This window comes from Podarcis vaucheri (assembly GCF_965113315.1).
Source record: "Podarcis vaucheri genome assembly, chromosome: 5".
Classification (NCBI taxonomy): Eukaryota; Metazoa; Chordata; class Lepidosauria; order Squamata; family Lacertidae; genus Podarcis; species Podarcis vaucheri.
Genome location: NC_138763.1, coordinates 83,042,601 through 83,069,097, shown reverse-complemented (window position 1 = coordinate 83,069,097; position 26,497 = coordinate 83,042,601). Strand labels below are relative to the sequence as shown.

At 45.2% G+C, this 26,497-nt stretch overlaps 2 protein-coding genes across 3 annotated transcripts in view; one reads left to right on the top strand and one right to left on the bottom strand.

Moving 5' to 3' along the window:
* Positions 1-26,497, top strand: part of LOC309532292 (uncharacterized protein) — a 99,876-nt gene that overhangs the window by 25,188 nt on the left and 48,191 nt on the right. The window contains exon 2 of one of the 2 annotated variants that reach the window (XM_082222528.1): positions 1,278-1,320. The exons of the other annotated variant lie outside the window; for it this stretch is intronic. Coding sequence (XP_082078654.1) covers positions 1,278-1,320 — 43 coding nt within the window. The remainder of the gene's footprint in view (positions 1-1,277; positions 1,321-26,497) is intronic. 2 annotated transcript variants of the gene reach the window in all.
* The window catches only part of RASGEF1A (RasGEF domain family member 1A), a 240,019-nt gene that overhangs the window by 203,078 nt on the left and 10,444 nt on the right, over positions 1-26,497 (bottom strand). The gene's annotated exons all lie outside the window — the stretch shown is intronic.

Here is a 26,497-nt window from a genome sequence, read left to right as displayed (position 1 = left end):
ACCCGAGGTACCACTGTACTGTGGAAAAGGCATATATAAACTATACTGAACTGGAGAACTGGAGAAGAAGGCTGGAAACTTAGAATCCAGCAACACAAACTTGAAAAGGAGATGTGGCGAGGAGAGAGGATGCGCTTTCCTATCACAAAGCACGAGGGTGAAAGTGATTAATATTACTTGCCAAATGGAGATATTTTTAAACTGGGGGTGAGTCACAAGACTGCCATCCATGGTTCACATTGAGCCAACAGTCTGCACAAGACCAAGAGAAATGAAACAGAACAGAAAATAGCTAATGGTCTCTAGATAAAGGGAAAATGATTGCCCCATGACTGCCCTCACCCCAGTTCTAGTTCTTGACTTTTTTCTTTTTGGTGATACAGGGGATTTTTTATTTAATTTATTTTTTTGCAAGAAGCAGGCATGCAGCTTCAGAAGGATGAGAGTCTACATGAGATTATTCCTCAGTGGCCTTGTGTGTCTGATTTTATTATGAGATTTAAAAATAACTACAACAAATGTTCACATAGTGTTTTTTTACACAAGAGAGGCTTAGCTGCTGGCCATTCAGTAGAGAACAAGTTCCATGCCATAGGGTACTTAGGGAGGCAAAATGTCCCATGAGCATCTGAGTGCTTGCTACTTTTGTCACTATGCACTTACGTTTGCATCCTAGATTATAACTATACTGGATTATAACTATACAATCCCGCTCCTCTTCAAAGAAGTCCTCACCGTTTTAGGGATGAGGTGTGATACTCTCAATGCAAAGCAAAGGAATTGTCCTTTGCATGGTAAAATCTCATTGGCTGCATAACAGTTTCACTATTTCCAAGGTTATCTCCATAAACGTTATACTGGGTATAATTAAGCTTTGGTGATGCCACCATTAATTTTATTCTCCATGTGCACCTCAACAAGTGATTGAATAAGGCCTCTTATTAGATCTGTGGGGGGGGGGGGAAAGATGCAACTGGTTCAACATGCGATCCACAGAATGATTGAGTATTGTATTATATGGTTTACAGTATGCATGTTTACTCAGGGATGTGTGAGGAATTCAATACTGGCGATTTCTGGTGCGAACCGGCCTGATCTTCCCCTCTTGGACTAATGTGCAAATCAGAACTTAATTATCCAACAGTTTTCACACTTCCTCAGCAGCTTAAACATATAAAAATATGTTTAGAAATTGTTTAGAAATACTGTTTTGAGTGCTAATATATTTACAAAATGCACATTTTAATATGATTGTTTTCTGGGGGGGGTTTTGGCAGATAAATACAGAAACGGGACAGAATGGATGGAAAAGAAACACAGGTAAGAAATAGATTAATAAATCACCCATCTTGACTTGGAAGTAAGTCTCACTGTGGGTCTTAACTCGCTAGGATTGCGAGCCATAGGGAATTTGTTCTTTGAATAGGGAACATGATGTGCAATTTGTCCAACTGTGTGCATAATGTGTAATGATTTTTACATTGTCTTTCAATGAAAAGTGCTAGATGTGATGCCAGTACAGTGGTACCTCGGGTTACAGACACTTCGGGTTACAGACTCCGCTAACCCAGAAATAGTACCTCGGGTTAAGAACTTTGCTTCAGGATGAGAACAGAAATCGTGCTCCAGCGGCGCAGCGACAGCAGGAGGCCCCATTAGCTAAAGTGGTACCTCAGGTTAAAAACATTTTCAGGTTAAGAACGGACCTCCAGAACGAATTAAGTTCTTAACCCAAGGTACCACTGTATAGAAAGGCAGATATTTTCATGAAAGTTGCTGGAAAGGATTTGCATTTCTGTTTGCCTACATCTTTGAATCTTATCATATTTATGATTTAAAGTGAAGGTGTGATTTAACACACACACACAAACACACAGGATCCCAGTGGCATCCCCCCCCCCCCGCTAGATCACGGCTCTCTGTTTAAATAATGAAAAGGGGCAGAATAGCTCATAAGGTTAGCAATTACTTAGGGATTTTTTAAAATTTTGTTTTACCTCTACTTGGAAAAAGCAATTTGTTTTCACCTGACAGCTGTTTAGCATGTTGTGTGTTCAATGGTTTGATGGTTTTTGGCAGGTTTCTAGTGGGCAGCTGTCCATGCCACACAGTTGGTGCTCGTGTTGACAATCTAGCTCCCATTGTGAAAGGAATGAATTGGGTGTGGGGACTGAACAGCTCTTCCCTTTACCCCAGTGTTACCATGTAGATTGAATTTGGCAGTCAGAGCATAGGAGGCGCATTGTGTTCCTTCTGTCCATGTTGTACATAAATCTAGTTGCAGTGAAAGAAGTCAATCTCCAGAGCTATATCAATTCAAGCATCTTCCTTTGCACAATAATATTGCCTTGAATATTTATTTATTTATATCTGAGATATAATACGGCATTCTCTCGCAAAACAACTTTCCTGTAGAAGCTATTTGCCTAATCGTACCAGCGCTTTTATTTATTTATGCTACCTTTTCTCCATGGAGCTCAGGATTAGAAATCATAGAATCCCAGAGTTGGAAGGGACTGTGAGGATCATTTGGTCCAGCATTGCTGGCATCTTTTGCCCAATGTGTGGCATGAACCCATGATCCTGAAATTAAGAGTCTCAGGCTCTACTGACTGAGGATGGTGCACAAGGTTTTACTACCTCCCCCCCCTCCCAATGCCTCCCCACTTCATGGTTATTATCTTGAGGATAGTGACTGACCCAGTGAGTCTTACTGCCAAACAAGAATTTTAACAAAGGATTCCCTCATCCTTTGGCTGCACTATATCTTTAAAGCACATTCAAAGCACACTTTCCCTCTTCAAAGGTCCTGGACACCATACTTTGTTAAGGATTGCTGGGAACAGGGCTGAATTTAGGTTTGACGAGGCCCTAAGCTACTGAAGGTGATGGGGCCCTTTATATGTCCAGCTGTCCTTTGTCAACAACAAATTGTCGCTGTTTTTTGTGTTGCATATACAGTGGTACCTCGGGTTACAAATGCTTCGGATTACAAACGCTTCAGCTTACAGACTCCGCTAACCCAGAAACAGTACCTTGGCTTAAGAACTTTACCTCAGGATGAGAACAGAAATCATGCGGTGGCGACGGCGTGGCGGCAGCGGGAGGCCCCATTAGCTAAAGTGGTACCTCAGGTTAAGAAAAGTTTCAGGTTAAGAATGGACCCCTGGAACGAATTAAGTTCTTAACCAGAGGTACCACTGTATGCTATATTGTAATTTATGGACCTAATAGGTATCTAAAGCCAATTGCCAATGTTGCCATGCAACCAGTCTATGCAGACTGTAGGCAGCCTATATATAGAAATGAGCAGTGATATTTTAGGGAGCAGGCTAGCGGGCAGGGCCCATTACTTACATCATAGGAACCTACACAAAACAAAACAAAACACTGTTGCTGTATGTAGGTTTATTTTACTTGATTTTTTTATCTTATATTTTGGAAATGCACATCCAGGGTTTTTTCCCTTTAAATTTTTTGGGGGCTCCAAGAGAGTGGGGCCCTAAGCTATAGCTTGTTTAGCTTATACGTAAATCCAGCACTTGCTGGGAATTATAACTTATTGAGGGGTAAACAACAGCAGCCAGAACTCTTTGAGGTGGGAAATGAGCTTTAAAAGTACAGGGTGGAATTCAACATGGCACCCTTCCAGTCACTCCATTTGTGGAAGCATTCCTGCTTGCCAGATGGAATGATCACCTCCATGTGCTGTTCTGAGGGTTCTCCTGACATCCCCCTCCAAGCTGATTTTGGGGGGCACATAGGGAAGGAGAGGGGGAGAAAGCCCCATTATGTAAGCAGAAGTCCTTTATCAGGCTTTCACTTACAGCAAGATAGCAAGAGAAGCAGGTCGGCGAGGTAGTGGTTAACGCAAACCTAGATATATTCCCTTTTCTCTCTAACAAAGTATGTCCTTATTTATTTTTGTCGTATCTACCTAAGACCAAAACAAACCAACATAATACGTTGTCTGTTGGGAATAAATATAATTAAGTCAATTGCACATGTCACAGGCAACAATGAGACCTATTTTATGCTGCTTAGAAACTATGTGATTTTAAGTAGGGAACACAACGCACAATCTAACACTACACGTGATGTGCAACTGCGATCTGCAAAGTTTGAAAGTGGCATTGTCAAATGTCTCAGCCCATTGTTTTCCCACCTTGGGATACTTGAGGAATCTAGTTATTGCAGATCCCTGTGCAAAATGTAGGGATGGATGGACCAGCTCATTCCTGTTCTGTATCAGTTTTGCATATGCTCAATCTATCCTGGTTTTTGTGAATTTTTCAAAGCACATGAAACTTTCATATATAAATAGTTCCCATTTTAGCATATTTCCCAGTGTGCTTCCCCCTAAAACAGCACATTTTTGTGCATTTTAAAACTGTACTTGTACCACAGAATTTGTATGTCTGTCATCCAATTGACAGGTGTATTCTGATCTGCATATAAATCCAGAACCAGCAAATTAGGTAGGTTTAGAATATGGACCATATGAATTTCTTCTCCATCCTTAACTAAGTAACCCAATCCTTATACAGGTAAGAGAGGAATTTAGCTACCTTTTTCTTAATCTCACTAATATTTGAGGGTAATCACCATTCAGAATACAGGCAAGTCTAAAAAATCTCATTGCTTTTTCAATTGTTAGGCTATTCGTTTTAATATGTAAGCCATTTTTTGGAACAGTTCAAAGTGGTATGTAAAATATTCTAAACAAACAGAAACAGTCCATTATGAATCTGACATGTCTACAGTGAATGCCCGCCTGCGGAAGCAAAGGACCATTTTTAAAAGCTAAACCATTAAAACAAGAATACTACTTGCTGAGACAGCACCATTCTGTTCAGCTGCACAGCATGACCCAGCAAAAGAACCATCAACAATTGGTATTTGGCCTGCCAAGGAGAAAGAATCACCAGGAACCAAATGTTTGACCCTTTAGGCATAGTTTGGAAGAATTATGAACTAGGAACAAAGCAAAACCTGCTCACAATATTCAAAGATAATACCCTATTTAATTGAGCAACGGGCCACCAGCAGGTGGGGAAACCCAAATTTTAATACTCCTTTTCAAAGCCTAGTTTTTAGATGGCAACTCTCACTGTGCAGCTCACACCAGGTGTTGCTGTTATCTTATTTTAAAAAATGCTTCAGTACCACTGCAGTATAGATGTTAGAACAAGGCTAAGCTAGAGAAAAGGCACACAAACAGATGGGCTGCAATTTGCACAGGATTTTTTTGGAAAGCCACAGCAAGAAAGGGGAATGGCTTTTGTGTGTGTGTGCAGCTGAAACAGAGGGATGAAAGATGATGGTTCCTTTAAGCATCTAGACTAATTTGAATAGGGCTTGTGTTGCTGGCACACTGGTTTAGTAGGTCAGGTAGAAGACGGGAGCTCAGTGGGAGATCACATTATTTGCATGCTTAGTGACTGAGGTTCCATTCTTTACATTTCCGCTTTAAAGAAGGATCCTAGTGACAATCATCAACATCATGATTCATGACTCAAACCTGAGCAGCCTGGAGTTATTAATACAATTTAAGAGATCAGGGCTAGCAAAGAACTTTCCTGAACCCCTGGGAGGCCTACGTAGGCAATACTTGACTAGATGGACCAGTGGTTTGAGCCTTTAGGAGGCAACTTTGTATGCTTGCATAGGTGGTGCCATGTGTGTTGGAAAGAATTAGCTCATGTTTCAAGACAGGTGATTATTCACAGACTCTCCAGTTGTTCATATTTTTCAGGGACAGTCCTGGTTTCTGATTCGATCTTGGAATGTCCCGCTTTTCCTTAGGACGTCCCCAGTGCTTTTTTTTCTGGAGGGAAGCAGGGGGATGCATACCCCTAAACATTTTGTGAATCTAAGTTTGTCCTCATTGAGGGGCAGTATTTCAATATGAGTAGGAAAATGAGAGTACCCCTAAACATGATTTTTAAAAAAATAAAAATAGCACTGGACGTCTCTATTTTCATCTGAGAGATGTTGGAGGGTATGGCGTTATGGAGCCAAGAAGATAAGGATTTAGACAACCTTCAGAAAACATCTGAAAGCAGCCCCGTATAGGGAAGTTTTTAAATGTTTAATGTTTAATTATGTTTTTAATATATGTTGGAAGCCACCCAGAGTGGCTGGGGCAACCCTGTCAGATGGGTGGGATATAAAGAATAAAATTATTATTATTGTGGAATAGGACATCCCTATTTTCATTGGAGAAATGTTGGAGGGTATGTATTCAGCAGGAACTCTTGTCTGTAGTCAGTTTATTAGTTCTCTGCACAACAGTCCTATATAATAAACAAAATGGACATAGGTGTCAGGGAACTGACATCAGAGGAAAGGGAGGTGGTAGGGCTCCCAGAGGCTGGGAGGGAGTCATCAGCTAAAGCAGGGACCAGCAGGGGGAGCGAGGGGTCTCTGGAGGAGGATCTCAGGAATGCTGAGAGAGACGCAGCAGCCAAGGCAGGAACTAGCAGGGGAGAGGGAGGGGTGAGAGACACGTCCAGCGAAAACAACGGGGAGGTGTCAGAAGCAACCATAGGGAGACCCATGCTTCGCCGGAAGCTGCCACGTCGTGAGTCCAGGAGACGCGTTTCCGTTAAGGAGCTTCTTTGCTGGAAGCGCTTCCGCAGGCAGCCACTGTCAGACTCTACTAGTGACTAGAGCAGACATGTCTGAGGAGCTCTGTCACACACAGAGGTTTGTGGAGCCGCACAAACTCTGAGGGGGCACAATTTTAAGCACAAGCAGCTAATCATCCCCTCACAGCAGTCTGACAGTCTTTGTACGCTGCCTGTGCAGGAGAAAGCATCATGAGCAACCCAGCCGGAACCGGAGGGGCAGGGGTTGGAGCTGGTCCAAGCTTGGAAGAAAGGTATCAAGCTTTGGAGGTCCAACTGGCGCTGCAGACGGCGAGGCTCGAGGAGAGAAGGGCTCAGGATGCAGACAAGAAGGGGAGAACCACTCAGTTCCCCAGAAAGGTACCAGGATTGGTGCAGAAGTTTGGGGGGGACCCCAAGGATTACCATGCCTTTAGGACAGAGATGCAATATGCCCTTAACGTGCAGTTTGATGAGTTCCCTGATGAGGAATCGCGAGTTGCTTTCGTAATTGGGCATCTTGAGAAGGGGGCGCGAGACTGGGTTCGACCCCTGATGGCAACGCACAATGATATCCTAAAGGACACTATGAAGTTCTTTCGTGCAATGGATATCATGTTTTCCAGCGATATTGAGGAAGGGGTGGTGCGCAGACAGCTAATGGCTTGCAAGCAGGGAAGCCGATCTGTCCGTGAGTACTGGACTGAATTTACCATGCTGATTCACAGATTGGGGTGGGATTTATCGGCGGCACCCATTCAGATGCTATTTAAGAAGGTCTTTCTTCGGCTGTGAAAGACGAGCTGTCCCGGAGCCCCAGGGCGGTGTCTATGGATCAGCTGACCAAATCTGCGCTGACCATTGGAGCGCGCCAGGAGGCAAGAGCCTTGGAGAGGCGGGAAGGGAGAGGGGGACGTTGGAAGGAGTTCCGCATTCCAGACATTCCTGAGCCAGCTTTCCCGCCGGCAGAGCCGATGGAAGTCGGAACAGCCCGCGCGCGCGCAGTTTCAAAGCCCAGTGAGGGGGCTAAGAAGGAGGGAAAAGGGGCCCGGAAATGCTATCTCTGCCAACAGCCAGGCCACTTTGCCAGAGTCTGCCCCCAGAGGAAGGAATGGCAAGGGATGGTGGGAGCTGTTGAGGGGGGAGAGCAGGGAGAAACGGAGCAGGTAAAAGCCAACGCCTGGTTGCCACAGTCGGGGCACTGCAGCCAGGCCAAAGAGCAGTGAAAGTGCCCGTGCCAGAAGCTCCTCGACCTGCTCTAGTGATTGAAGTGTCGCTAGAGCTGCAAAATGGACACCCCCTAAAAATAAAGGCGCTGTTGGACTCAGGCAGTTCCTGCAATTTTATGAGCAAGGAGTTTGCTGCTGAACACCAGATACAGACGATCCCTTTAAGCAACCCCCTGCAGGTGACCACGATCGATGGCAGGGAACTGTTGGGAGGAGGAGTCAGCTTGCAGACCGTCCCAATGATAATGAGGGTGGCAAGGCACACAGAACTGATAGCGTTTAATGTGGCCACCTTGGGAGGCGCTCCCATTTTGGGAATGAGCTGGCTAGCCCTACATGATCCGCTGGTGGGCTGGCATCAAAGAGTGGTTTCCTTCGGTTCAGCACATTGCTTAGAACACTGCAGGGGGGGAAAGGGTTCAGCAGGGGCCCAAGCCACCCTAGCAGGGACTGAAGTAATGGAGAAGGTGAAGGTGCCACCACAGTATGCAGATCTCAGCGACGTGTTCAGCGAGAAGGAAGCTGACCAACTACCCCCACATAGGCCCTTTGATTGCCAGATCAATTTACTCCCTGGGGCACAGCTTCCGGTAGGCAAGTTGTATGCCATGTCAGACAGGGAAATGCAGGAGTTGCGAGAGTTCATTGACAAGAACCTGAAGAGAGGCTTCATCAGAGAGTCCAAGGCAGCGGGGGGGTAGCCCAGTGTTTTTTGTGGATAAAAAGCACACGGACAAGCCGAGACTTGTATGTGATTTCAGGCGGTTAAATGCAGTGACAGAGCCGGCGGCTTTTCCTATGCCCAGGATTGATGATATTTTGACCAGGGTGCGGAAGGGAAAGATTTTTACAAAGCTGGACCTAAGGGGGGCGTACAACCTGATACGTATAAGGAAAGGGGATGAATGGAAAACCACCATGTTCACCCCTTTGGGGGCATTTGAATATCTCGTGATGCCTTTTGGATTACAAACAGGCTCCGCGTGTTTTCAATCGTTCATGAACCACGTACTGGGGCCTTTGCTCTACAAGAATTGCGTGGCCTTCCTAGACGATGTGTTGGTGTATTCGGAGAATGAGGAGCAACATGTGAGAGACGTCAGAGAAGTGTTGAGCAGGCTGCAAGCCAACAGGCTGTGGGTGAAACTGGAGAAGTGTCAATTTCATACCAAGGAGGTGGAATTCCTGGGGTACCGCCTGTCAGACAAGGGGTTGGCCATGGACCCTGGCAAGGTTCAAGCAGTGCTGGAATGGAAAACACCCAAAACCAAGAAGGATGTGCAGAGGTTCCTAGGGTTTGGAAACTTTTATCGTAAGTTCATCCGAAACTTCGCCCACCTGACGGCGCCCATCACGGACTGTCTCAGCAGTAAAAAGAAGTTTGTTTGGACGGCGGAGGCGGAGCGAGCGTTTGAGGAACTGAAAAGGGCCTTCGCCTCTGAAGAACAACTTCTGCATGTGGATTTACAAAAAAAGCTGAGGGTCGAAACAGACGCATCTGACAGAGCCATAGGGGCGGTGCTTCTTCTGCAGCCGGGGAAGGAGGAGTCAGAGTGGCGACCGTGTGCCTTCTTTTCGCGAAAGCTGAACAAATCCGAGAGGAACTACACGGTGTACGACCGGGAACTTCTTGCTATTCATGAGGCCTTCCGGAGATGGAGGCACCTGCTAATTGGTGCACAACATAAGGTGCAAGTGTGCACGGACCATAAGAATCTAGAGTATTGGAGAACTGCGCGAGTGCTCAACCAACGGCAGTTGAGATGGGCCCAGGAGTTCTCCAAATTTAACTTTGAGATTTGTTACGTGCCAGGCCCAGAGAACGTTAGGGCGGACGCTCTCTCACGCAAACCTGAATATTTGGAGGGGGAGGGAGCACCCGAAGAGACCCATGTCATTCCAGAGGACCGCTGGGTGTGTGGGGCGGCATTGGTGGGGCAAAGGGAACTGGTAGAGGGAACGGTGCAGGATGAATACGCCCAGGACAAACTCAGGGGTATCAGGAGGGAGGGAGACAAACCCGGGGGTTTTGAGGAGAGAAACGGGGCGTTGTACTACAAGGGAGCGTTATATATACCTGAAGGGGAATTGAGGGAAAAGGTACTCAAGCAACTGCACGATAGCCCTACAGCAGGGCATTTTGGGCAACACAAAACCATGTGGCTGGTTACCAGGGAATTCTGGTGGCCCAAGGTCAGGGAAGATGTGCGGGAGTATGTGAGAGGGTGTGACCAATGCCAACGAGCCAAGGGGGAGAGGCGGGCACCGGCAGGTTTATTAGAACCACTACCCACGCCTGAAAGACCATGGGAAGCAGTGGCAATAGATTTCATGACTGATCTGCCAAGGTCCAGAGGGAAAACAGCCATCATGGTTGTGGTAGACCTGTTAACCAAGATGGCCCACTTTATAGCCTGCTCACATGCGGTCACAGCAGAAGAAACCGCTAAATTGTTTGTAGAAAATGTGTTTAGGCTGCATGGCGCCCCCTTGAGGGTGGTTTCTGACTGAGGGAAACAATTTACTTCCAGGTTCTGGAGGAAGCTCATGAGCTTACTGCATGTAGAGGTTAATTTCTCAACTGCCCGTCATCCAGAAACCAACGGGCAGGCGGAAAGAGCTAATGGTGTCCTCCAGCAATATTTGAGGTGTTATGTGAATGACAGAGAGAATGATTGGGTGGAGAAGCTGGCGTTGGCAGAATTTGCCTACAACAATGCAGAGAACGTGTCCACGGGGATGAGCCCCTTTTTGGCTAATCACGGGTGCCATCCCCGAGCCTTCCCAGGGGGGGAAGGGGAGAACTGGAGCGTTCCAGCTGCAGAACAGTTCGTTGAAGAAATGGAAGCGATCCATCGCCAGCTCCAACTTAACTTAAACAGGGCTAAGGAGGAATATAAGAGGCAGGCAGACAAAAACAGAAGGGAAGGTGAAAGCATTAGGGTGGGGGACCAGGTGTGGCTGTCTACCCAAGGGTTACCATTCAAAGGGGGTTGTAAGAAGTTAAGACCCAAAAGGCTGGGCCCATTTGAAGTCACGCAGCAGGTCAACCCAGTGGCTTTCAGACTCCGGTTACCGAACCACATGAAGCTGCACCCAGTGTTCCACAGGTCGTTGCTGTCACCGTATAAAGGGGACAGAGAAGGGAGGGTCAATAGGGGACCAGCTATGGAGGAAAAGGAACACAGCTACCATGTAGCGGAGATTCTCGATTCCAGGTGGAAGGGAGATCAAGTAGAGTATTTGGTAATGTGGGAAGGGGATCCGGAGTCGGAAAACACCTGGGTCATGGCAGAGGATGTAGATGACGAGGTTTTGATAGAAACTTTTCATCAGAGATTCCCTCGTAAACCTCAGCCAGTGGCGAGGTTCCGGAGGGAATACCTTGCCACCACCGACGAAGAAGAAGAGTTGGAGGGGTTCTCTGATTCCGAGGCGGAGGAGGATTCAGCGAGCCGGAACGAAGACCGATGGAGGGAAATGTTCGAGACGTCTGAAGATGAAGAGGATTCTTTTCGGGGTTTTAGCTCCTCACCGCCCAGAGGAGAGAGTAGGGGCGGGGGGGAAGGGGGCCCTGGAGGGGAGGTGGATGTCAGGGAACTGACATCAGAGGAAAGGGAGGTGGTAGGGCTCCCAGAGGCTGGGAGGGAGTCATCAGCTAAAGCAGGGACCAGCAGGGGGAGCGAGGGGTCTCTGGAGGAGGATCTCAGGAATGCTGAGAGAGACGCAGCAGCCAAGGCAGGAACTAGCAGGGGAGAGGGAGGGGTGAGAGACACGTCCAGCGAAAACAACGGGGAGGTGTCAGAAGCAACCATAGGGAGACCCATGCTTCGCCGGAAGCTGCCACGTCGTGAGTCCAGGAGACGCGTTTCCGTTAAGGAGCTTCTTTGCTGGAAGCGCTTCCGCAGGCAGCCACTGTCAGACTCTACTAGTGACTAGAGCAGACATGTCTGAGGAGCTCTGTTCACACACAGAGGTTTGTGGAGCCGCACAAACTCTGAGGGGGCACAATTTTAAGCACAAGCAGCTAATCATCCCCTCACAATAGGTTTTCTAGAAATGTGGGACCTAGTTCTTCATAAACATGCACAAAACTGAGCTGTACATGCCTCTGCACTTGCTGGCATTTGTTTTTCAGTAAATGGTTTTTGGATTAGGCTGCAAGGTACTGCAAGCTGTGATTTTATGGGAAGAACAAACAATCTGTGTGTTATTTCTCATTTCATTTGGGTAATTGGTCCCTCCACTGAGCTTGAGGCCACACAACATTTTGGAACAACTGTTGTATACGGTAAAACCACATGCTGGCATAAGAACATGTGTTCAGCATACCTAGAACAAGCCAAGTTAAAATGTCATGAATACTTGAAACCAGTGTTTCCCAAACTTGGGTCTCCAGCTGTTTTTGGACTACAGTTCCTATCATCTCTGACCACTGGTCCTGCTAGGTAGGGATGGTGGGAGTTGTAGTCCAAAAACAGCTGGAGGCCCTAGTTTGGGAAACACTGCTTTAAACTATATATGAGTATTCAGAATGATAGTGAACCAGAATGAAGCAATTCACAAAGAAAAGAACTTCAAACTGTTACGGACAAGGTTCCAATGAAGTGTCAACAAACAATGAATGAACAGATATAGTATATAGAACCACATATTTAGTCAAGACAGAAAAAGGGTTTTAGAGGGATTTTAAAAAACAAACTTTGTAAAAAAAAATTAAAAGTCTATGGAGAAATGAAAAGTGAATCTTGACTTGTGGAGAATTAAATACACCCTTCTATTTCCATAGGAAATACCTATTACTGTGTGTTTAAAAGAGACTTTATGTGTGCGAAGACTAGGGCATGTGATTGTGTGCTGATCAGGCCCCACCTGCTATGGGAATCCAGCCCCCAAGAAGTTTCCACTGGGTTTATGTGATCCTCAGCCCCCAAAGTAGCACTATTTTTCTAGAAAGAGGTGCCGGAATTCTCTTAGAATGGCAATGGCGCCCACCTGTAAGTTCCGGCTGGGGAAAAAAGCCTTACCCAAAAGGTTCCTCATCCCCAAATAGACCTTGGGTTGGATCTAGACGCGTCAAAGATGCAATTCAGTTAAACACGTTGCAGACTCATACAGGGAAATCCGGAAGGGAAAGACGGGACTCCACAATGCCATCTGATGTCAGTGTTACATCACATACACAACACATATGAAACACTTTTTCTTTACCAATCTAGCTGAGTCCAGACTGTAACCCAGGAAGGAAATTCTTATGGCAAACACTGTAGTTGCTTTTGGAGTGCATGTGTATTAGTATGCCACAGTTGCTGCTGTTTGTTGCAGCTGTGTGGCAGCGATGGCCTTCCCTAAACTCCCAACAGCCCTTTTCTGTAGGGGGCACCCAGCTGTACACCCCTTTCCTGTGGAAGACTGATACAATAGCTTGTCACAATTGCCTTGTCAAATGTTTTAGACACTCAGTGTGATAGTGACATTGAGACTGACTCTGTATAATCAGTGTGGCGGGAGCTGCCTGCAGCTAAACCACCCCCCAGGGGATGATCTTGTACTTTCTCACTGTGTGAGCACTGTCTAAATATCTAGGAAGAGAGAGAAGGGCTCCTAAGGAAAGAATGAAGAGTCTCTCTTTTGAATGCGTGGTGGGACTGAACATCAGAAAACTTGTTTGTTTAATTTAGTTTCTCACCTTGGTGTGATTGTTTAGACTGAAGGCAGTGTAAGGTACCACATGCACATTTTGTGGGGCAGGGAGGGAGATGAATGAAAGTTCAGGTTTCCTCAGCACATTATTAAGATTGCTAGTAGCTAAAATGTGAGAATGTATGTGATCATGTGAAGAAGAAAACAAGAATCACCCTGGCTACTGTTACCTTTCTTCTAGAGTAGTCACATTTACCCTCTTGACTTGGATGCCATTCCATATGAACATGCTCTGTTTGACCAAGATACCCTTTGTGACCAGCCTGTTCCTCAATTGCATGAAAATTATATCGCGATATCTAATGACTTCATTGCTGTTTGCCATAAAAACAGGAGCAGCTCAGATAGTGCAATGGTGCCACACCACCAAACTCCTGACACAGCCCACCCAAAATGGCCGCCGAGATCTCACACGAAAAAATGAGATGTCCCATTTTCCCCCCAGGGTGCTTGGAAGATATGCAATGTGCAGTTGTGTCCAGGATCAAAGGAACAGTTCTTGTGGTTTCAGATAAACTGGACAATGGTGTGCCATGGCTAAAGCAGCCCCTAAAGCCAAAACAAGGTCCATTTTGGGGCTGCTGCAACCAAGAAGCAGAAAGGGGCATGGGAATAAAATAGTTTTGTGGTAAGAGGCCTCTAGGACCTTACTGTGCGCTGATGACACAATTAGATGAATTAATTTGGTCACCATCCAAATCAGAGCAACTCTTTTAAATGGGACCCATTTGAAAGCAAGTCAATGTCCCAAAGGACCAGAAAAGACTTTTTATGTACGGAACAACTGCTGCCCAGATGCTACTAGCCCAGAGAAGGAAAGAAGACAAGGTCCCTACAAGACAGGAATGGCAAACCAAGCTGATGGACTATGCCAAAATGGCAAAGCTGACTGGAAAACTCATGTACCAAAACTTAACTTATAAATTTCCCCCATTCTTTTGTAATCTGAGAGACCACTGTAAGCAGATGGAAGCACTGGCAGGATTTTGATTTCACTTACAGCGTAACAATTATCATGGACAATATGAACTGATATAAAAGTTAGAGGTCGGAAGAAGATGCAGTTTTAAATGTTTAAAATGGGACCCCACAGAGGGGGTAGGGTGAAGTCCTGAGATTCAGAGAAATCTCTGTATATGGATATAGATTTGGTTTTTTATAACTCTGTATTGTTAAAATCAAACAAAAAGGATTTTTTAAAATGAAAGCAGGTCAATGGTATCTTCTCTTGTGCAGGTTGAAATGCAAACTCTGATCACTACATTGGAAGGAGAGTAATCCCTAAACAAACCATCTTCTAGGAAGACTTGCCAATAATTAAAATTAACTATGAAATTTAAAAGTAAAAATTAAATAAATTGCTGCATTTCTATATTTCTATGTGGAAGCATCTGTATACAAATGCATTAAACTAATGCGGCAGAAGCTCTGAACTTTGCTAATAAAAGGTCTCTTAGAATATTTCAGCAACCCAAGCAGTGTTATTTCCAGTGACGTGAGCTGCAGTTTGTTAATAGAGTTGCTATGGCAACTAAATCATGAGAACCACAAGTGTCAGCTTCACCCATTGCTATCCCATGCCATTTTGCTGCCTGAGGCAGACCAGCAAACCTGCACCACCTTCTGCTATTCCGTACTTGGTGACATGGAGCCAGCCACTACCTGTCAGCCTGACCTACACTACAGGGCAGTTTTTGGGATAAATGTGGGGAGACCATATACACCAGCTTTGGCTTCAGAAAGAAAGACAAATGTAAATGTATAAAATAATATATATTTACCACTGTTGTGTTGCTCTGCTTTCCACTCCCACTGTACCCCACACATACAAACTCGCCTATCATAAGTGCTTTGAAATCCCCACAAGGCCCTACCTTGTCACTGATCTGTACAATTCCCCGTCTCCTCTGCAATATTTCACGAGGGGTATCTTGCATTTCAGTGGGAGCTTCACCCTCCCTGAAATGGCAACTTTCATCCTCAAAATCAGCCCTGCTGTCCCTTATTTATTCAATTTTTATATACCATTCAAAAATAAAAAGAAATCTCTTAAGTGGTTTTCATAAAAAATAAAATTGATATAACTTCATATAAGAATACAGCAACAACACTCTCATAAAACTTTTTAAAGGCTAAATAAAAACAGTATAAAACTCTACACCATAGGTATAAATGGGCATTGCACAGTTTAAGAAAGTTAATGTACTAGGAATCTGAGTTCAGGAAAGCTTGGGTAAACATGTAGTGTTTTTAAGAGGTGTTTAATGATGGTTATTGCCTCTGCCTCTTAAACTACCTGGGGTGGGAAAACCGTTCTAAATGGTGGATGCTCCCACCAACAGAGTCTGATTCCTTGTTTTCCTCAGTGAAATACACTGGGTTTTCCTCAGAAGACTTTAAGGCTGGGCTTGGTCTGCACTGGAAGAGGTAGTCTGTTTGGTATCCTGGTCCCAAGTTGTTGAGGGCTTTCAGTGTCAAGAGAACCTTGAATTTGGTGCGGTAACTGATACCGGTTCAGATCTTTCAACAGCAGTGTACAGTGGTACCTCGGGTTACATACGCTTCAGGTTACATACGCTTCAGGTTACAGACTCCACTAACCCAGAAATAGTACCTCGGGTTAAGAACTTTGCTTCAGGATGAAAACAGAAATCGTGCTCCGACTGCGCAGCGGCAGCGGGAGGCCCCATTAGCTAAAGTTGTGCTTCAGGTTAAGAACAGTTTCAGGTTAAGAATGGAGCTCCGGAACGAATTAAGTACTTAACCTGAGGTACCACTGTAATGTGTGCAAAGCTGGGTGTCTCACTGAGCAACCTAGTAGCTGTGTTTTGCAGTGCCGCAGCTTCCAAACCAGGCACAATGATAGCAGTACACTAAAGCAATCTTTTCCTTAAACCTCATTCTCCGCATACCTCTCCTTCAGATTTCACTTTTCCAGCTCATTGCCTGTTCCATCCCTCCATCAGCCATCCTGTCTCTGTGCATCTCTGATGCTTGAGCTGTCTTATCTCTTGGGATCTCCTTGTTTCCCACCTGTCTCTATGTGAGCTTTTGTTGTTGTTGTTTAGTCGTTTAGTTGTGTCCGACTCTTCGTGACCCCATGGACCAGAGCACGCCAGGCACTCCTGTCTTCCACTGCCTCCCGCAGTTTGGTCAAACTCAAGCTGGTAGCTTCAACAACACTATCCAACCATCTCGTCCTCTGTCATCCCCTTCTCCTTGTGCCCTCCATCTTTCCCAACATCAGGGTCTTTTCCAGGGAGTCTTCTCTTCTCATGAGGTGGCCAAAGTACTGTAGCCTCAGCTTTAGGATCTGTCCTTCCAGTGAGCACTCAGGGCTGATTTCCTTAAGAATGGAGTGGTTTGATCTTCTTGCAGTCCATGGGACTCTCAAGAGTCTCCTCCAGCACCAGAATTCAAAAGCATCAATGTGAGCTTTTAATCCCAGCCAAACTGAAAACCCTCCCTTCCCTCACAGAAAATGGACTGCAAATGTCTTTGCTTCCTGAGCAACCAAACATTCCAAGCTACCAGCTGGGCTCAAGCAGTCACGGTCGGAGCCTATACCTGGACAGTTCTTTGAAAGCATGCAAGCTGAGCATATGGGGAACTGATGTTATTCCTCTCCCCACATGTTTACTGACCACACAAATATATATACCGGTACATCTAAACCTCCTGGAAACATCTACTTGGCTTATCGCGCCCATGCATGTGTTTGGGGATTCAAGAGAAAGCTGGGAACTTTGCGTTATGCTGATAACTTGATCTCGCCTGCTGAGATGCTTAATTAAACAGGCAAGACTGCACAGCTTTTATGTGAAAACACTTGAACAAAGTCTTCCCATTCTGCTTTGAAGAGAGGTATATTGTAAAAGAAGCCCAGCCTTCAGCTACTGTGAAATATAAATACCATGTAAGGCTGGAACTAGACATGAACAAATCTGTCTATTTCGGCTTCTCTGTTCCTCATTGTTCCAGTGCAGTTCACCACGTTTCTGCTGCGGTTTGTGTGTTTTGTTTAAATCATCACAAAAATACTGATAGCATTGTGGTGTGCATTTCTCCCTATATATATTCTTCTCCCAGTGCAGATAATTAGTACGCAGCTTCCCCTAATATAATGCATATTTGTATGTTTGCATATTTATGAACACTTTCCCCTAATGTATACATTTTTGTACACATTTTTTGTTTGGTGAACTGCATCGCACGATTCAGTAAAGTATGAATTTGGAAGGGTAGCTGTATTTTGGTTTCCTTGTTGTTTTGGGGAGTGCAAAATGGGGAGATTCGCATTCGGATGTGAACCGAACCAAAATTCTCCTTCATCCCTAGCTGAAACCAGCCATCTTGGGAGATGCTGCGTCTCGTTGCTACTGACAACTGCAGCTCTGCCTCTCCTTTTCCTGTCTTCCTTGGTAACACCAAGAAATAAAAAATGACTGAGGTTAATTTATTTATTTGGCATATAATGAGGTTTTATATGTAGATTCTAATGGCTGGTGGGATGTTACCTCACAATAAGTTTGCACATCCAAGCAGCAGCCAATGAAAAAGAGAGTATTTGGGGAGAGAAAACTTGTTGCATGCTGTTTTGAATTCACACAAAGTCCTAGTAGGACTTGTGCAGCAATATGAATGTTCTTGATTAGAGTTCCAGCCAGCCAGCCAGCCAGCCAGGCCCTCATCCAGGATATCCCATTTCCTTCCTGCTTGCCATTTTTTCTTCTCCAACTGACATACAATCGTCTGTGGCCACTGAACATGCTCAGTCCCCATTGGTCTGTTTGGGGTGCTTTTGCTTCCTTAAGTTTTTAATATGCTTCTGTGAACCTCAGGGTTCCTCTGAGCACACTGCTAGCCTCCTCTGTGCTTCTCAGTGGTGCTGTTTTGGCTCCCAACCTATCAGCACAGCCCAACCTGAAATTGCTTTCAGTAGGAGTGATGTAACATCACTTTCACCAACAAATATAGGCGGGGAGAGGAGAGTTGGAGCTGCTGTTCTTGACAGCAGCCGAAACTCTTGTAACTTCGAATTTTGACCTCCAACCCAGGCAACTAACATGGTGTGAAAGCCCATGAGAAATTACATCGGTCTTAGGGAAGTTCATATATTGTACCACCTCTCAAAATTCCTGTACATGTTTTGCCTGAGCAAGAGCTGTTTATTGTATGGTATTGTGAGATAGTTCTATCTCCAGTAGGGATGCATGTAGCAATAGGTCTCTCACTCTACTCCCCTGCCTCCCACCTGCTGGTAATAGTATTAGTACTACTACTAGTAGTAGTAGTAATAATTGTTGTTACTATTATTATAATGTATTATTTTATTTATACCCTACCCAACTGACTGGGTTCCCCAGCTACTCTGCGTGGCTTCCAACAACTATAAAAGTAGAGCAGAGCAGAGCAGATAATATTTGCAGTGCATGGTTCAGTCCTGAAAATGTGAAGTAATAGTCTCTGTTCATGTGCAGAGTACATGTGAGTAATCATAATCATCCTCTTATGCCTGAGACTAAGGAGAATATTTGTCAGGTCTGGGGGATGATGCACATCCAGACATGCATGGAACATAAACTTTTCATTTCTGAATTTTTTTTAATTCACTGACAAACTCACAAAACAGCAGCAGCAGCAATTCCCACCATTCATCTGCAGTCATCATATTTTGAATTTAAACTTGGGGAGGATCTTGTTGGAAGCAGATCCATGCACATTTTCTGGAAAATACTCTGGAACTGTGATTCAGATCAGTCTGCCTTGTCTCACCCAGCAGCTGCTACAGTTTTTAGTGAGTGAATGCAGGAAAATAGTTAATTCAAGCCACCCACCATTTCTTTCCCTAATCCAAACAAACAAACAAACAAACATGAAATAATTAAGTAAAAAATATACATACATTGTAGAAAAAGAGTCACAATGTCGCTTGCTTGCTTCCCACTCCCACTCTCTCTAGCAAAGCCAGAAAACTCTAAGCGAAAAGTCCAATGCTGCTGAAACATTTCCTGACTACTGAAATATCCTAAGAGTTGTAAGGAGGTGTGGCCTTCAAGGAAACAGCTCGGAGCATGTTCAGAACAGATGCTAGTGAATCTGCCACATCAGTAGACCACCTACTGTTATATCTCGATTGACCTCATGACTACAGGAGGGAGCGAGAACCTGCACAATTAGCAAACAGTCCTAGTAACACTTTTAGAATGGAACTGTCTGAGTGGTAGAGAGAGCTGGTTGGCCAGAGAACAGGAGATTGACAGAAATGTCTCTAAGAGAGAGTTGCCATATTTAAATTCCTCAATAAACACACAAAATGTAACCGGCTGTACTTTTGAATAAATAAGGTACACTATTCATTGTATCAATTTGTAGATTTCAACAGAAGTCTCATAAAGTTCAACGGAAAAAGCAGAGAACCCAGTGGATCATCTAGTCAGTTCATGCATAAGGTCCGTACATGTATAAGTATCTATTCCACCTGTCTTGTTCAAAGAGTCCAATAATCCACATGAAGGGTTGTTACAGTTCCACAGAATCCTTTCACAGAGTCGAAGACGAGGCTTTCTGGATTATTAGCCTTGTTTTGCCATCCTAGGCTTCATCAGTAGAACAGTCTCATATGTAATATTACAGGATAGTGGATCTTATAGCATAGTCATAGTTGCAGTCTGTAACAGCCCTTCATGTGGATTATTGGACTCTTTGAACAAGACAGGTGGAATAGATACTTATACATGTATGGACCTTATGCATGAACTGACTAGAGAATGAACTGATCCACTGGGTCTTCCGCTTTTTTCGTTGAACTTTATGAGACTTCTGTTGATATCTACAAATTGATACAATGAATACTATACCTTATTTATTCAAAAGTACAGCCGGTTACGTTTTGTGTGTTTATTGAGTATGTTCCACGTAACCATAGGTTTGTTGTTGTTGTTTTGCGAATATTTAAATTCCTGACACCTGCAACGTTGTTGAGCTTTACTGGGGAAACCTCCCCCCCCCCCAATAGTGGCTTTAAGCTTTTCTGGAGCTGTTTCCCCATGTTTGACATTCTCCTTGGCAGGTTTGTGCCCCAATACGAGAGCCTCTACTGGGGGATATTTGAACCAGGGGTTCAAGCGATGTTAGGTCTTGAGTATTTTCAAATGTCTGTGTCAAGGCCTGCTGCCAAACTCCAAGCAAACAGCATTTGGCTTCTCCAAATGCTATTAACTCTTAATACATTATGATAAAACAAGTGTCTTGATTTTTCTCTATGATTTGTTATGGAGTACGTTAGTCTTTCTGGTTATGCTTTACAGATTAATTCCTACTTAAGCAAGGCTTCCTCCTCTCCTTCCTAATTTTGAGATGATCTCTACAAATGCTAATTTCTAACGCTGTGAAGTAGATGTCTATAAGATTTAGCTTTTTCCACTTGGCAGCTGCCTTGGACGTTTATTGAAAGTAATTAAATTAGGCACTGCTTAATGCCAACAAAGGTCCGTATAGTAAAAGCCATGGTTTTCCCAGTAGTGATGTATGGAAGTGAGAGCTGGACCATAAAGAAGGCTGATCGCCGAAGAATTGATGCTTTTGAATTATGGTGCTGGAGGAGACTCTTGAGAGTCCCATGGACTGCAAGAAGATCAAACCTCTCCATTCTGAAGGAAATCAGCCCTGAGTGCTCACTGGAAGGACAGATCGTGAAGCTGAGGCTCCAATACTTTGGCCACCTCATGAGAAGAGAGGACTCCCTGGAAAAGACCCTGATGTTGGGAAAGATGGAGGGCACAAGGAGAAGGGGACGACAGAGAATGAGATGGTTGGATGGTGTTCTTGAAGCTACTAGCATGAGTTTGATCAAACTGCGGGAGGCAGTGGAGGACAGAAGTGCCTGGCGTGCTCTGGTCCATGGGGTCACGAAGAGTCGGACACGACTAAACGACTAAACAACAACAAATGCAACTGAATATAACAAATGGCTTTCTATCATATTGAGTGCCCAGAGGTGAAGACTAGTTGGTCTAAACTGTCCTGCAAAAGGCCTTGCTTATTAGCATTGCAAATCATGTAAAATATGAGATAACTCCTTAATAGGGATGCCATGCATATACATAATTTTTTAATCGTATTGTAAAAGTGCGTACTTGCTGTTAAGGTATAAGTTTCCTACATAGATAGTGGCATTAAGTATATTTTGGGGGGATCTTAAATAAATATATATGGGTGCGAACATGCAGTTGTTTGAATCTGCCTTTTTGCTGATACTTCTAAGTACTCTGAAAAAGGCAAGTATTGGATTTTTACAAAAGGATGTACAACATGATGAACAGCACTGAATCAGACCCAGAGCTGGCGCTACCGTGAGGCACACCGAGGCGATTGCCTCAGGCGGCGGACTCTCACCGACATCCAGAAGTGGCAGATCCCACCTTTGTTATTGCTGCTGCCAAGCCCACCCACTGCCATCTCTGCAGAGCTCTCGTTGCTACTCCTGCTTTTCCTCACTTCTCCAGTGATGTGGGGGCGGGAGGGAGGTGCCTGCAGTGACTCCAGAATTCAGTGGGCACCTCCTGCCCCCACCCCCGCCACCAGAGGAGAGAATGAGGCGACCAGAGGCGGAGCTAGCTGCTCCAGCACCTGGGGGCGGGGCCATGGGGCAGGGCAAGCGTCCCGGGGGCAGGGCGAGCATCTCAGGGGGTGAACCACCCATGGGGCCCCTCTTCCTGGGGGGGGGAGAGCTGCGCCACTTTGCCAGCAGACTTCCTCCCTTCCCTCTTCGTTTTGACAGCTTGGGGGAGGCTTTCCCCCACCCCCAGAGAGCAGCCTGGGAGCAGGGGGGGCAATAGCACGCCACCTGCTACTCCCAAGCCTCCTCATAGCTGTCAAAACGAAGAGGGAAGGGGGAAAGCCCCCAGCAAGGCGGCGCAGCTCCGCCCCTTCCCCCGACGGCTTGGGGTAGGCTTGGGAGTTGCGGACGGGTGCTGAATGTCACCCCCCCCCCCAGTGATGACACCTGGGGTGGACCAACCCCCCCATCCCACCCCCTTCCTCCGCCCCTGGAAGTGGCAAGACCCTGGCTTTGGCGGTAGTGGGGGGAGGTGGCAACTTCTTGTTTTGCCTCAGGTGGTGAAATGGGACAGTCTGCCCCTGATCGGAGCTTTCTTAGAATGAGAGTGCACTTTTGGGAACATGATTCACATATGCAACAAATATTCCCATTTTAATTGTAAAAAACGAGCCTACGTATTCCACATGTTTCCTTCTCGCAGAAATCGCCTGGTTGCTGTCTGTGACTAATTTGTCCAGCTGCGATTAAGGTGGACAACTGAGAACATTTGTTTCATGTGGCAAGATGCGTGACCTACATATGAGCAATTTTAGCAAAGGACATCAGTACAGTGCAGAATTCTAGATTAGTAGAACCTGCCCTCCCCTTCTCTCCCTCCCTCTTTCGGCTTGATCAGCAGAACTTTGTATCAGTCTTGCATCTCTGTTGACCTAATTCTGGCAAGCTTAATGCCTCCAGTGTCTAAACTATTCTCTGCCCCTAGTATAGTAGTTGTGAGTAACTTTGTGTTGTGTCTTGAAAATGTAGTAACTGATATTTTGCCTCTCTTTGAAACTTACGACTCAGAGCTGGGAAAGGAGCTTGCTATTCTAAAGCTGCTTCTGTTTATTTTTTAAAAAAATAACTGTTAAAAAAGTACTACACTATAGAAGATAGATAAATACAGCAAAAAAATATAATACAGAAAAAATTCACCTCAAATATAATGTAGAAAAAGAACACCTCAAAAATCTTGATTGACAGTTTAACTGGTTCAGTAGTTTGAAAAGAAGTCAAATTTTAAGGGGGGAAGGACTGTCAGATGCTGTACCCTCATGTAGCCTGACCAGTTTAATCAATTATGTGACATTCCAGATTTTCAAATAATATCTGCTTTTGGTGCCATTTTTCTGTTTCATAGCAGTTTCCACCATGTAACCATTAATTTATTTGTGGGCATTTCAGTATTGTTTACTTCAGCTAGGTGATGCAAATAACTTATCACCTTGAGTTTAGTAAAGTCATCTGACCACTTGGACTCTCCAAGAAAAAGTCATCCTGTCACATAACCAATAACTTCTATTATTTTTGGTGAAAGCTCATATTATCCCCCCCCCTCTCTCACACACACACTGGGCAGAAGTCTTCATTCAGCATCGCACACATCCAACATTTAACATTAATGTGTTACATACAGTTGGTTTTAGAAGAGCAGCTGTGATGATTTTCAACTAGTTTTCGCACAGCTACCAAGAAAAGCAAAACAGAGTCTACTTGTTATATTTAAAATAACTGGCTCACCACCTGGACTGTTGGCTCCCAGGGGAGTATGAACAATTAGTGGTACAAATATTTGGTAAAACAAGACTTCTAACTCAGTTTCACTGGAAATCCAGGAAGAATTTGCTTGGAATTGGCTTGTGGAATGCAAGGAAGCTTGAATCTCATTTGTAGCTTAAGGCAGTGTTTCCCAACCTTTTTTGGGCAAAGGCACACTTGTTTCATGAAAAAAATCTCGAGGCACAGCCCCGTGACGTCAGCGCGCAGCGTCACGCTGGGAGGGACGCACGAAAGTGTAAGTTTCAATTTTTTTCCCTCCCCCTTGCCTTCCTTCTGTGCCAACCGCCAAAAAGCCAAGAATCGCAGGACCGCCGGCGGAGGGGGGGAGGGCGAGCGGAGGCAGCGACGAGCCCCGTTCCTCCCCATCGGCCCCATTCCGTGCAAGGAGCGCGAACAGGTGTGAGAAGGGGGTCAAACCTGCGGGCCGGCGCTGGGGAACCTCCAAGCTTTGGGGGTGGGGGGGGAGGAGGCAGCAAAGCGAGGCAGGAAGGAGAGCGCGGCTTGGCTGGATGAGCTTTGGCAGGGGCAGGGAATGAGAGCCGCGAACATCTTGTGGTGATGTTCATGGAAGCCATCGAGATAGAGAAACACCCTCACAACATGAACAAGCGTGACGACACGTCCCGCCTGCCAGACATCTGGAAATTAGCCCTCCCCACAAAAACCGACACCAGAACCAGAGGCACACAGAACGCCGTCACCAATCAACCACACCAGACCCAAACCCAGACCCTCTCCACAGACATATTACAGACTCCATCCAGTAGCCAAACTATAGTGGCACCTCCGGATGCTGCACCCCCCTGCAATCCCTACACAGATCTGGCTGGCACAAGGCACAAAATCACAGCTCGCCCCTATACACGAAGCCAAGCCAGAGCACAACTAAATGCAGCACAGCCATCTTCTCAGAAAAACTCTTCACAAGCTCAAGAGGTCAAGACACGAAAGCTTTAGCAACTAATCTACACTTAATGACCCACCCAGTGGTATTCAGAATATCACTCATGAAATCACCCAAGATATCCCTCAAGTAATTAAGGAACAAAAGAAGAAAAGGCACACTAATCTAGGAACTTCCTCTCTGCCCAGAACGTTGGAGGCTATACACCACACCCCTCAACAGTATTTATAGGAACTCAAACACCAGACTCTGCTCTGTTCCAGTAACAAGAAGCCGAAAGCACCAGCCTGAAGATGACGAGTGAGACCTCGTCGAAACGTCGCACAGACACCCCGACTCTTACACGGGAAGACACCCGAAGACACCAAAACCTGCATTCCTGTACCCGTGAAAATCTACGAAAGCAAATATATATATATATATATATTGCATCGTGCTTAAAAAAAATCAGTATTTTTTGTTCATTTGAATATCAAACTTAATCAGCTTTAAAAATCCATTTATTCTACACTTCACAAGATTTCAAAAGGATAGAACAGTAGTGAAGACAAATAATTGACAATTAAGTAATGAAAAGCAAAGTGTGATTGTAATAGTAGGAGAAGATAATGTGAGACAATGTAGAAAACCTGAACAAAACCCACAAAGGCATGGATAACGTTAGTGGGTGGGAGATGGTTCAGAGAAAGGTAAGTGATGCTCTTATGATGAAGTTTCAAAGTAGAATGAATCCTTTTAATTAACTTTCTTTAAATGAATTGATTTCCCTTCTTTCTGGTTAATTTGCTAGTTTTACATTTGCAGTCGTTCTAGTGGGGGAGCTTTTTTTATTTCCATTTTTAAAGATACTGTTTAATGTGTGCCGTGTCATTGTTTCTACAGAATCCAAATAGGCAAATTCCGCAAACCTGGATGCTGCCAGGCTAAAATGAAAGAGGGGTGGGGTGCCGAGTGTTGGAGAAGCATAGTGGCTACGTTGGCTGAGAGCTGGGAAGTGCCTGATACACACCTCCCTGTGGTCACGAACGCATTTTCACAAAGGTGCGAAACAATTTGAGCACCCCTGGAAAGTGTTGTACAAATGAGGATCATCACTTGACTGGCTAGCAGAATTATTAAAAAATGGAAGCTGGAACTGAGACGGCAGTTCTGCATCAAATTCTGCTCAAAAAGTTCTGATGCAGAAGCAGCCTGCCAGCTGTGGCAGAGCCACAATTCTAACCTCCCAGCAGTAGCAGCCTGACTGCCACTTACCAAGAGTGGGAGGGGCAAGGCATCAGTTGGAGAAGTTGAAGTTATGCAGATACATTGGCAGGAGTGTTGGATCGGCTCTGCCCATGCATGCACTGCTGCCAGAGGACTAATGTTACGGGAAAGCCACTTCTTCTCTAGTGTATTTCTTTGCTGTTTGCCCTAGGCTTCACTGGGAGCAGTGGAGAACCTTGGGGTCTCACATTTCAATGGCACCCTGTGCAACGCCAAAATTTGATACCCCTCCGACCTCTTGCACTCCATTCTAAATCATTGTAGCTGTGTTCCCTGTGGCGCCCCCGAGACTCTGCAACCAGTGCGACCAAACTGGGTTGTGCTCCCCTCAATCTGCCTCTGCTGGGAGGAAATGTGGGGTCAAAAATTTGTAAATAAAAGGTGGGCATCTTGAAGTTTGCCATGC